Source organism: Polyodon spathula, chromosome 19 (genome assembly GCF_017654505.1).
Source record: "Polyodon spathula isolate WHYD16114869_AA chromosome 19, ASM1765450v1, whole genome shotgun sequence".
NCBI classification, from domain to species: domain Eukaryota; kingdom Metazoa; phylum Chordata; class Actinopteri; order Acipenseriformes; family Polyodontidae; genus Polyodon; species Polyodon spathula.
The window spans coordinates 5,559,965-5,572,047 of NC_054552.1; the positions used below are offsets into that span (position 1 = coordinate 5,559,965).

At 35.3% G+C, this 12,083-nt stretch overlaps 2 protein-coding genes across 2 annotated transcripts; both read left to right on the forward strand.

The window, feature by feature from the left end:
- Positions 1-900: 900 nt before the first annotated feature.
- On the forward strand, positions 901-5,278 carry LOC121294996. The gene is made up of 6 exons (XM_041219260.1): positions 901-1,025; positions 2,706-2,902; positions 3,119-3,256; positions 3,420-3,558; positions 4,533-5,058; positions 5,262-5,278. The coding sequence occupies exons 1-6, from the start codon at positions 906-908 to the stop codon at positions 5,276-5,278; spliced, it is 1,137 nt and encodes a 378-aa protein (XP_041075194.1). The 5' UTR covers positions 901-905.
- Positions 5,279-5,454: 176 nt separating this feature from the next.
- Positions 5,455-9,103, forward strand: LOC121294997 (ZP domain-containing protein-like). Its single transcript, XM_041219261.1, has 8 exons — positions 5,455-5,645; positions 6,137-6,298; positions 6,378-6,424; positions 6,780-6,955; positions 7,194-7,594; positions 7,861-7,957; positions 8,348-8,534; positions 8,861-9,103. Exons 1-8 carry the CDS (start codon positions 5,455-5,457, stop codon positions 9,004-9,006), a joined length of 1,407 nt encoding a protein of 468 aa, XP_041075195.1. The 3' UTR covers positions 9,007-9,103.
- The last annotated feature ends 2,980 nt before the right edge of the window (positions 9,104-12,083 follow it).

Below are 12,083 nucleotides of genomic sequence, written 5' to 3' on the forward strand. Positions count from 1 at the left end.
TTAGACTTAACAGCAAATTACCCTCATACAAAAAACAAGAAAATATGTTTATTTTTACAGAACATTTCCTTAAAAAAAAGAAATTTTCACATAAAAAAAAACTAAAAACAGATATTTTCGGTTGTTTTAACAAACCACATTTCTTTAAATCCTGGGTAACATTGACGGTTAAATACCGTAGATATTACATCTAATTACGTTAAAACTGGAATCCCAGAATCCATTGCAGGGCTGATTGCAAACAGTGTTATTTGTGTTATTGTGTGTTAAATATGCTGTGTGGTTGCAAAATGATATGTAAATGTACATGTCCTTTGTGTTCCCTCACCATTTTATGTGTTTTGTTCATGTTTTGTGTGGTAGGTCAGATCTTGGAGTGGGCTACCACTCTATTCCGTTTATTTGTATCTGCATTCTTTGCTGTGTTTAATTCTGAGTAGTGTTGTTGCAGCTCCATAAAAGCACATCAACTCTTTTTATGAAGGAGTTTATTTGCTAAACTTTACTAATCAGCTGTTTTTATGGTATTTTACTGTAAGTGTAAAATTACCCTAATGTATATAAAATATTATTATAGTATTTTTATACAGTATTACTGGCAACCCATCTGTCAGTTTTTTACCACAAAAACAACAGTTTTTTTTTTTTTTTTTTTTTTACAGTGCACTTGTGAACTGAGGCACATCGTAATGAAAAGGATACCTCCCACATTAGAAAATGAAATTAATATTTTTGTGAGAAAGTTTATTTTTTAACCTCAAACTTCCTTGTTAAAAACAAAAGAGCCAGCCAGCCTATAGCTGTTTTTCCATATCCCAGCTGATTGTGATTGTGGTGGTCACAAATGTATAAAAGTGGGTGCTCGAGCAGCTTCTTGATCAGGTCACTGAAACAGCCAAGCAACAATGGGTCTACTTGTTGTGCTGCTTTGCTGTAGCCTGGTCTCTGGAGTCCTTGTATCTCATCTGCAAGGTGGGATCATGACTTTCACACCCAAGGGAAGAAATCCAGATGGGACAATCAGGGTAATTCTCATCTTTTCAACTTTTTTATATATATATAAGTATATGTAAGCTATTGTAAACTACTAGAACAAGACATAGGGCCTACGTTTAAACAGTTTTATAATTATAAATGTAAAAAAAATGACAGATATCATTTACTTGTTGTATTTATGACAAAAATGAACAGGTATTGCTTACTTGTTCCATTTACTTCAGAAAATGAATACAAAGAATAATTTGGTATTATATTGTGTGCTTGACAGCAATTTGTACATTTGATTTACAACATAGTCACACAAAAATAAAAAGTTGCATCTGTATTAGTAAAAACACTTCTGTAGAAAAACATATACAATGTGACATTAATTTGTATAGCCACCTGTTGTCAAACATTGCATGTTATAACTTCGACCTATACTGTACAGTAGAAAAGAAAAATGTGTGCTACATAATATCAACTACACCTATAGTTCAATTCATATTTTAAGCTTACACTGCTTTAAAATGCAGCACATCTTAAATTGTTCACTTAATCAAAAAAACAAACAAAGAAAAGATGTCATAAAAGTATTACATTTCCAGTTCAAACTCACATTTGTTAGTAAACAGTAGTGGGACAGTAAGCAATTTCTGCTTCAAAATGCAGCTGAATACATCGGCAACCAATAAAGATTAAACAAGATGAACAACATATACAGAAGAACATTAACAATAATAATAATAATAATAATAATAATAATAATAATAATAATAATAATAATAAAAAACCATCAATGTTATTTAGGATTCAACCTACATTTTTTTTTTAAATCGTAATAATAATCTACTCACAGTTCATCCCTGGATTTAATGCAGCATCAAGTCTGTTCTGCTGCACACAACTCGCTATCCTATTGTTGTCTCCAGATATTTAAACACTTCTTTTGAGACATATTATACTGCAGGTTGATTGGCCACGTGTTACGTCAGAGACACGTTGCAAGGAAACAAAGTACTGAAACTCTGTTTCTTTCGTCATTAGTAAGCGCACCTACTACCATTAAATTATGTACTGCTGTAAAGAATTGAAGCATAATATCTGTGGTTGTACTTATCAGCTAAAATACACAAAACAGTTTTTTTATTTATATCAGTGCTATACCAATAGGCACACCTATATATATATATATATATATATATATATATATATATATATATATATATAATATATATAGATATATATATATCATCGTCCCAAGACTCCTGCAAGTTTAATTTTGTACATTGTTTAATTGCATTATTGTTTAATTATTTCATTAATATTGCAAAAAAAAAAAAAAAAAAAGGTGTTATTATGTGTATGTCAGGTGAAACAGCTTAGCTGTCCCGTATGTTAGTCAGGGACCTGCTTGTGTTTAGTAAGTGCTCATAAGCTTTTAGTTTTGTTTAAAAGTGTGCATTAAAGCGCTTAACTATCAGTCTGTGTGTTGGGTCATTTTTAAAAGAAGGGAAAAAGAACCCAAAAGTGAGCCGAGTGAGGTGCGCTTGTTCACTATATCTATCTATAGCTATCTATCTATCTATCTATCTATCTATATATATATATATATATATATATATATATATATATATATATATATATATATATATATATCTATATATATATATATATATATATATATATATATATATATTTGATTAATGAAATCCAGTTGATTGCAGGTGGACTTTCGTTACAAAGAGTCATTCAGAAATGGATGTCATCGGGAGTTTTATTGGAACTGCCTTCAGGGAAACTGTGGTTCTATTGAACACTTTGAATACGGGACAATTGATAGTGACCCTTTAGGAGACAGCTGGTGTCAGGCAGAGGGCTACATGTCAAGAAGCATATCGAGTGATAAACCTTTTGACTTGCAGTAAGTTTATTTTAAAATTATGTAAATGAATACAAGAGTGATTACAAGTACAATGATTAATTTTAGCCAGTTAATATTTAAAAATAACAGGCATTGCTACTCTGGTGTTGTGCATATTTTTCCAAGATGATGTATCTAATGTTTTGAACTAAATTAAATCCAGATACAATACTTTCTCATATATAATGTATAATGTTTTGTATATTACCTATACAGGGACACAAGCTGCTGTTGGATCTACAACTCAAATTCTGCTTCCTCGTGGCTGCTGTTGACTCATGTAGATCTGGGCACAAGATCAGATACTGGATTCCCCAACAGATCTCCAGTAACAACAATCCCTCCAATAATCAGGTTTGAGATTCTTCTTTGGTTTTTTTCTTATTTGTTGTTATCCAAACTGTTTCCATTGTTATGCTGGTAAATATTGAGGTTGTGTGATTTAATTAGCAAAACCACAAACCTGAAGTACAAACAGGCAGTTTATTTTGTACTCTTTGTTTTGCTTGTATTCAAGGGTCCCTGGAAACTGTCCATCAGCATACACATTAATGGCACATGACCTAGATGGGGATCGTGTAAGATGCCGATATGGAGTTGCAAGCTACTCTGAGTGTTACAGCTGCTACAGACCTCCAAATTTCCATCTAGATGAGGTATGTCACAAAACGCTTTCAGCTTGAAAAAAACTACAGTATGAGAACTATGTAGGTAAATAAAATATTGTAAGGTGAAAGTATATGTAAAATGACCATCTAGAATATATAAATACTTTCCTTATATTGCAGGTGCAAGGGCTTCTCCTTATTTAACCTCCCTGGGTGAAACTCATCCTCTGTCTGTTTGGTGTGTTTGCGTGTTGTCATGCAGTGCTGTATATCCCGCTTGTCATTTTCGTTTCTGCCGTCTGTGCCTAGGGCTCCCAATGCATCGCCAGGCTTTCGCTTACATTGTTACATTTTCTGTGCTTTGGTTGTGAGAATTGATAAGAGCGGTTCCCCTAGTTTGTTTTCTTTTATATGTGTTTGTTCGGTCTGTATTCATGTATGCTCTGCCCTGTGTTCTGCCCAGTCTGTTCTGTCAGCAGTGCTCTGTGTTTATATTATCATCATGGCAGCAAGTATTCACAACACCTTCTCGATCTGGTTTCCAGTGGTGCCCTGTGCAATTGTGTTAGTGGGTTGTCTTTCAAGGTATGAAATAAAAGGTCAGTGTCTGCTGTCTTGGTCTGACCCTCGGCCAAAACTATCTTCTCTCAAATCTGTTTTCTATCAATTCCCCTTGGTTTCTAGCGTGCGTGCTCCCTGAGCCAGGGGGAAACGGCCTTGGAGGCCAATCGATTTTGGTCCCACCTCAGCGAGGATGGCTCTCTGAGTCAAGGGGAAAAAAACATATCATCTCCCTAAAGCCCAAGCACATAGTTCCAATTTTTAAGTCCCAGGGTTTATTCTTCTCAGCCCTTGCACCTGCTCCGTGAATTATCTATCAGAAACAATTATCAATTACAATTCTACTGTCCAAAATCATTTACAAAACAAAACTATTGTAAAAGTAATTTCTAATTGTGAACATACTCTTTTATTTTCATTCAGTTTTCCTTTCTAATTATTGTCTGCTTACATTTTCCCAGAGTACCTGCACTTTATCTTTTAATGGTGCAGGATTTGGTACTACACATGTGTTTGAACTTGTACTGGAAGATTTTTCGAGGCAGTACATAACATTAAGATATGGAGATGGTACAACATCCACCCGAATTCCGTTCAATTTCCGCAAGAAACGTCAAAGTAACTTTTACACTACATCCTGGTGGGGAACAACTACAACCACATCAGGTCCATCCACTACTATACCCTGGAGTTGGAGGCAAAGAGCTCCACCTACAACATCTCCACCCTCTGCCTGGTGGTGGGGACAACCAACTTCATCCAGAGCTACAACCACAACTGCTCCAACCACTTCACCCCAACAAAACGCGTGGTGGTATAATCCATCAACAACCACAACTGCTCCAAGCACTTCTACAGCCACCCCTGCTCAAACCACTACTACAACAGCAGCTCCAACCACTGCAGCTCCAACCACTACACCATTTTCAACAAGCTCAAACTATTATGATCCACTGAGTAAAATACCCTTGCAATTTATTGTCCAAGGTCAGTATTGATAATGCAAGTTGACCAGTACCATTCAGAAAGAGTTTAAATCACATTAGTTGAGGCTGTTATGTAATTAGACATGTTGATGATCATTTTGTTGAATTATACTACCGGTATCCAATATTATAGCAGTGATCTTCAATGGGTGTTAAGAAGATATACTGTATATCATAACATGTTGTTACTCTTTTGGTTTACAGAGACCCAGCATAATTAATACAAAGTTTGCTTTACATTGCCATCATATAAACCTTTTTGTTATTAATTACAAGTAATAATTGTCTTCTGTAACAAACGTACCGCATTTAATCAGTTCAGAGCCAAGCCCTCAATATTGGTCAGATGTATTATTTATTTTATTGTTACTATTGTATTCTGAATGCATTTTGTTCCATGATAATCTATGCTCTTAATAAAAAATATATCTCTAAATGTATTTCAGTTGACCCTGCTGTGCCCTCCTGTAATTTTGGGGAATACAGACCACAGTTTCTAAATCCATCTCCTCCCCATGGCATCTATGTAAATGCATCAGTTGGACATGAATTCCAAATCCCTCTCAGAGCAGCAGCAACAAGGGACAGGTGAAGCTGCTGTTTAACCAATGATTGCACATTTTAAAAGAGTACATGTTATGTACTGGTACTGTACATCCTATATAGAAAGAAACAATACCCAATGTAAAGGCTTCTTGTTAAACACACGTATCTGCTATAATATGACAATTAAGAATAAAAAAGCACATCAGGTATGGTGGTGGCAGCAGTTTCCTTTTTCCCCAGAGTGTGGTTCACATTCTTTCTTTATTCCACCTTGTGATGTGTAGATTTCACCTTTGCAGATTTAGGTTTCTTGCAGGTTATTACATGTGATTAAGAACCATATTTATGCAATGTTAGCGGCATATACATACAAAAGCATGATGAACATACACCAGAACGCATGTGAAAATAAAATAACGAGAGCCACAAATTCACAGACACAATATTTTCCTGGGTACATGGGAAAGTCTACCCATGCTTGGCTATTGTTTGCTTTTTTATACAGATTGTAAAACCTTTTTTTTCTGATATAGAATATATGATATCAAGATAAGTGGACCCCTTAATATAACAAAAACATTAAAAAACTACAATAACAGCAGAGGAGTCATCGATGTAATGATCACGTGGACCCCAACTGAAAATGACTTTGGCGAACACATTCCCATATGTTTCATAGCAGAAACAGCAAGTGGGTGAGTATAGCTTACTGTAGTTGCTTCTTTAAAACATTTATTTAAAGTTTCTAAATTACTTTGTTTTTGTTTTCTCCAGGTACCAGTCTAAAATGAGATGCATTATTGTAGTTGTTGTTAATGAAAGTAAGTAAATAAAAAAGGAAAAACTTACAGTAATTTGACTTGTTTAGAAGAGCCCAAATACAGTAATCTTGGACTGCTCTACCTTAGCTTAAAACAACCAGCTGAAAAATAAACCACAACATAACTACCAAATCTAAAATCTGTATGATATGAATTTGTGTGCAACTCCATTATTTTCTAAAGAAGCAATAACATTATTTTCAATTCACTTTAAATATACAAAAGATTATTGATGTGTTACAATACCTGTGAAATGCTGGGTATTGATCTTGACATTTACAAATTGTCTTTAAACCAAACAAATAAAGTGGCTCAATTTAATCTTTAATGAAAGATATGTTTTGTCCAACAATAGGTGAAGCTGATATCGAATGCACTGACACAACAATGACTCTGTACATTTCCAAGTCTTCGGTAAGAGGACTTCATGAAAATCATTTACGTTTAAATGATCCAACGTGTTCAGTGACATCTAATGGCTCTCATATTATTGCAAGTGTGTCTCTGAACTCCTGTGGAACAAAACTGGAGGTAATTATAGAAACTGATTTTTGCTTACCTGCAGTTATATGCTTATCTTGGGCGGTCAATATAACAGTGTCACTCATTTTAGTGTTTCATTTGCGACTTACAGCTCAACCATTAATGCAACTAATTAGGCTGCAGATTTAGATTTAGCAAAATTTGGTATTCTTGTTGCATCATGAAACTCCAAATTATGTATTTAAAAATATATTATCAAAACGTGTCTCTCTTCTCATTATTGCAGGAAACTGAACATGATCTCATTTTCAGAAATGAAATTACATCATTTGAAAATCCTCATGACATCATAACCAGAAAGCATCAGATCGAGATACCATTTATTTGCAAATTCCCCAAAAAGAGTCGACTCTCAGCCTCCTTCAAAGCACACAAGAGTGCTTATCTGTTCACAGAAGCCGGTTTTGGCAGTTTCACCTATTTGTTTGAGTTCTATGACAGCAGTGCTTTCAGCAGAATGATCAACCCAAACAGTTATCCCATAGAGGTGCAGCTACAGGACATGATATACATGGACATCCAAGTACAGACATCCCTTTCAACCACACAGCTGTTTGTGGAGTCCTGCAGAGCAACGTCAAATGATAACCCCAGTGATCCCATCTACTATGATATCATTAGCAATGGGTAATGTTCTTTCAACATGTCATCATGAAACTAACGCAGGGCAGATTCAGTCTGTTTGTATAATAGTGTAAAATTCCAGGGATGGGCATATTTCAGTGACTGGGGAGCAAATTTGAACCTCATTTAATTTTACTTAGAATAACACTGCACAATTTTTCTGGACATTTATAATATAATCTATATCTATTTATTGATAACTCTGTCTGATTTTCCAAAGCTAAAAAGTTTTCAAATCGATTCTTATTTAAAACTTTTGTATTGTCTAGGTGCATTGAAGATGAAACCACCGTTGTCTATTTAAACAACCAGACAGATTTCAGATTTGGATTGGAGGCCTTTAATTTCATTGGGAACTATGAACAGGTAAATGGAAGGACAACTATGGATTCATATCATTCACTGTATGAGGACAGCATATTAGAACCAGAAAATGTAATTGATTTATAGCCATATGGTCTGGATATCAAGCATGCCACAATTAAACTTCATTAACCCTTTCATACCCAGCTAGATCTACTCAACTTATTCTCTGGTTAAAAACAAATCTAAAGTTAACTCAGACGTATTGATTAGTAACAACCCTTACAACTTAAAGGATAAGGTTTATGGATATACAGTATAATGTATATACTGTACATAGAGTCTTGAAATTATTATTATTTTTACTAATTCATATATAAATAATTTCATGCAAATACTTCTCGTTATTTTTAAGACTAAGATATTCTTTGCTGCTTATCTTTATCACACAAGGTGTACATCAGCTGCACAGTCATCCTGTGTGTAGCAGGGGATCCCAGCAATAGGTGTGCTCAGGGCTGCACCAATGGTACCTCTATTGGACATCACCATCGCAAGAGATCACTGGCTTCACAGAGCCAGAGACACTTCATATCCCAGGGGCCTCTGCGTTTTGCAAGGAGCTCTTCAGGCAGCCCAGGTAATGCAGGAGAGGAGTTTGTATTATTATAGCAAAGTTGACCTGCATGGACTAAAGTCGGCATTTTAGAAAAGGTTTGAAAATGTATAATGTTTAATACACAGCTTTTAGATTAGAGGAATATACTGCTTGGTTTGATAACCAGGCTTTACTTTTTATCAAGCTGAATTGGATAGAAAAATGACCCTACAATTTTTACTCTTGTAACCTTTTCAATGTTTATAAATCTGAGAAGGAAATGTACAGTGTAGAGGCATTTGTACAACAGCTGTTGTAGAACCATAGCATTATTTCCCTAACATTGCTGGATTGTTTTTGTCTTCCAGGCTCCAATCTGAATTTGAACTTGAACATCCTGGTTGTAGCTGTTGCTTTCATTGCTGCCATTTTCCTGGTTTGTGGAGTTCTGATCTACAAAGCGAAAATGGCCAACATTGTCAAATATGAAACCGTTCCTTCTGCTGACTTCTAAAATCAGAAAGAAAAACAAAACAGATATTTTAGTGATCTCCTGAATCACCATGGGACATTTTACATTTACAGCCTAATAGCTAATAGGGTTACTCCACCATAAATACAGGCTTCTAAATCTATTACAGTTTGATAATATGTTTAGGTTTTGCTTTCTGCTGTATTAAAAGTTCTTGCTTTGCATCTGTTAAAGTAGTTATTTAGGGTAATAATACATTTAGCTGATGAACTGGTGGTTCTTTTTCAGAATATGATGCAAACTATAATAGTTGAACCATTATTAGAGACAAAAAAGAAGCAATTGGATACAAAAAAGCTGCTTTCAATAAGTGTATAGAAAAAGTAATGTATGTTTTTTCTCCATTGCAGAGTGCATTTTTAATCACGACAATAGTGTCCTGTATGTTTATCTATTAATACAGTTTTAACTGCATTTTAATACACCTTTTGTAAGATTCATTAATAAGCAATTTTATGCATACTTACTCTTTGTGTTTGGCTGGTGTTGTACAAAGGAGCTTGTTTTGTAGTTGGTATTTTACTGGTTAATGCTAAGTTTAATTCATTCAATGTTGAGTGTTTCATTGTTTTGAGTTTTTCATTTCCATTATGTGTTGTATTTCGTCTCAGTGAGTTTTCATGGTAGATATTTTAATAAACGCCTGTATAAATAAATCCTGTTTCATTGTGTACTGTATGACAGTCTTAAAAATATATTCAGTTCACCAGTTCTCAAACTTTTCAAACCTTTTCAAACTGGGACTTCCTCTCAAATGACATGGGTCTACCGTGACTCCCCTAATGTGCACTCTATCAATAGAGCATATTACAAGATTACATCTAAATTATAGAAAAAAACTATGTATTATTCTTAATCAGATAGACTTTTATAGCACAACACTGCAATTGAGCACATACAAAGAAAGAAAGAACAGAGTTGGACTGCTTGCGATGTGGTTGTTTTGTGACCTCATGAAACCTTTCTGAGACCCCCTGACCCCCAGTTTGAGAACTGCTGTGTTGTGTAGCGCCCCCCTACTGTGCAGGCGCAGTATGTCACAGTATCAGTATTAACTATGGAGCTAATAAATAATGTTGTGGCAAAAGGCACAAAGCACCTTGAGTGCATGTGTTGACAGAGCAGGATAGTCTGTTTTCACACTGAAGCAGAAGTCAACAATACTAAGTTGAGAAAACAGAGATCAGATACTCTGATCACAGGACAGTTCGATGAGCTGCTTGACTTCATTTGATGGCAGATTCATCATATCAGGCTGACACAGAAATGGGCTCCGCACCCAGTCCAGTCTGGATATGTCCTGAATGTCTACAAAGAACGGCCCATTTCTAGTTTTCTCAGTCAGGAAGGTGGAGAGCGGAGTGAATGAATGAAATGAGCCTTGATGAAATCCACAACTGAAATGACATTTTTCAAAACATTGTTCAATTCTTTACCCAGTTCCTTTGATGCCAGCTGTTCTCTGTGAATAAGGCAATGTATCCATACCGCAGCAGGTGCAACTTTGTTTGCCATGGCATACACATCTGCTCTGCAGAGGAGAGAGTGGAGAAGAGAGAGAAAATGAAATGAAGAAAGAAAGCAAAAGAGAAAGAGAGCTTGGATGTTTTGGGTTTGCTTATTTTGAGTATTTGTTGTCAAGTGTGAGTAGTGTTTTCTTCAGACCTTTGATTTGTTATTGTGTTTTGTTTTGTTCGATGAAATAATTGAAAGAATGCAGACCAGCCTTGACTGGGACGCTACGCTACAGTAAATGTAGTATTTTTTTTAAACAATTGGGTAATCAATCATTTCATATACAAATCTTCTGCCAAGTCTTGCATTCCAGTGATGCATGACCAACATCCAGAGGAATCCGTCTAAACAAGCTATATTGCATGCACACAGATTAGATGGTTAACAAAAGCAATTAATCACACAATCAAGCAGAATGTCAATTAGTATCTGTTCTCTGTTCAACTATTCCTGCTTAATATCATTGGAAATAAGGAATTTTTCCATTAACCAGATCAGACAGAGGTGATAAATAATTTTTAAAAAAAGTAGAATATTGCATAATCAGACTTCTGTGGAGAGAGGTGTTGGGATCAATTCCTGTCATCCAACCTCTGATAGTTTAAAGCACTGCAGTTGAAAACAGGGATGCACCATTAAGGGGGGGGGGGGGTGAATCACTCAAGCTTGAGTCACCATCATTGAGTTAGAAAGAAACCTCTTAGCCTGGTTGCAATTGGTAATGAGCTTTTGATAGTAGGACTTGATCATTCCTACAGGTCAAACACTACAAAATCATGCGCAGCTCTAATGATAACACCTCTGTAAGGCTCTTTATAATAACGTTATAACATGCTATAAAGCTCTACAGGAGTAATGCTGTTATTGTTATTTAGTTAATGTTATTTTAATAAACTGTTATTTCTTGTTAATGATCAGCAGCGCAGTGGTTCTGAGACCAAGGTTCTGACCCTGTGCAGTCCTGGTCCTGGTACAACTTTCCATTGCACGCTTACCACAGTTCTATATATTTCTAGTCCTGTTCCTGGCATAAACTAGTTGAAGAGTGATCACTGTCCAGGGTCCTGAATCTCTATTGTCCTGTTCACAGTTTCTGCACAGATCGCTAATCAGAGTGCTGAACAACCTGTGGATTTGAACAGATCGACAAGATGCTGAACAGGAATCAGGCTAAACAACATGTTCCATTGACAGGTTAAAGATTTATAAATAACCTCAAAAACATTGTTAGGAATCTGGCTAAACAAGATATCTTGCACTCACATTAATCAAACATATCTGTGGTTAATAACACAAATAAATAAATTCAACTGAAATGTCAAAATGTACATAATGATGGGGAATGTAAAGTTTCCATGCCCATTTCTTTGAAAATGTGTGGTATGGCTTTCGATAATTGAGTTTTATTTTCTGTTTTGGGCATCATGTCACTAATTTTTTTTAATTTAAGGGCGCTCAAACACTACATCATAGCCACCAACTTCAGGACGTTAAGGACATTTTTTATGTTTCTTGTTAGTTTTTTTTTTTTTTGTCTCTTTATC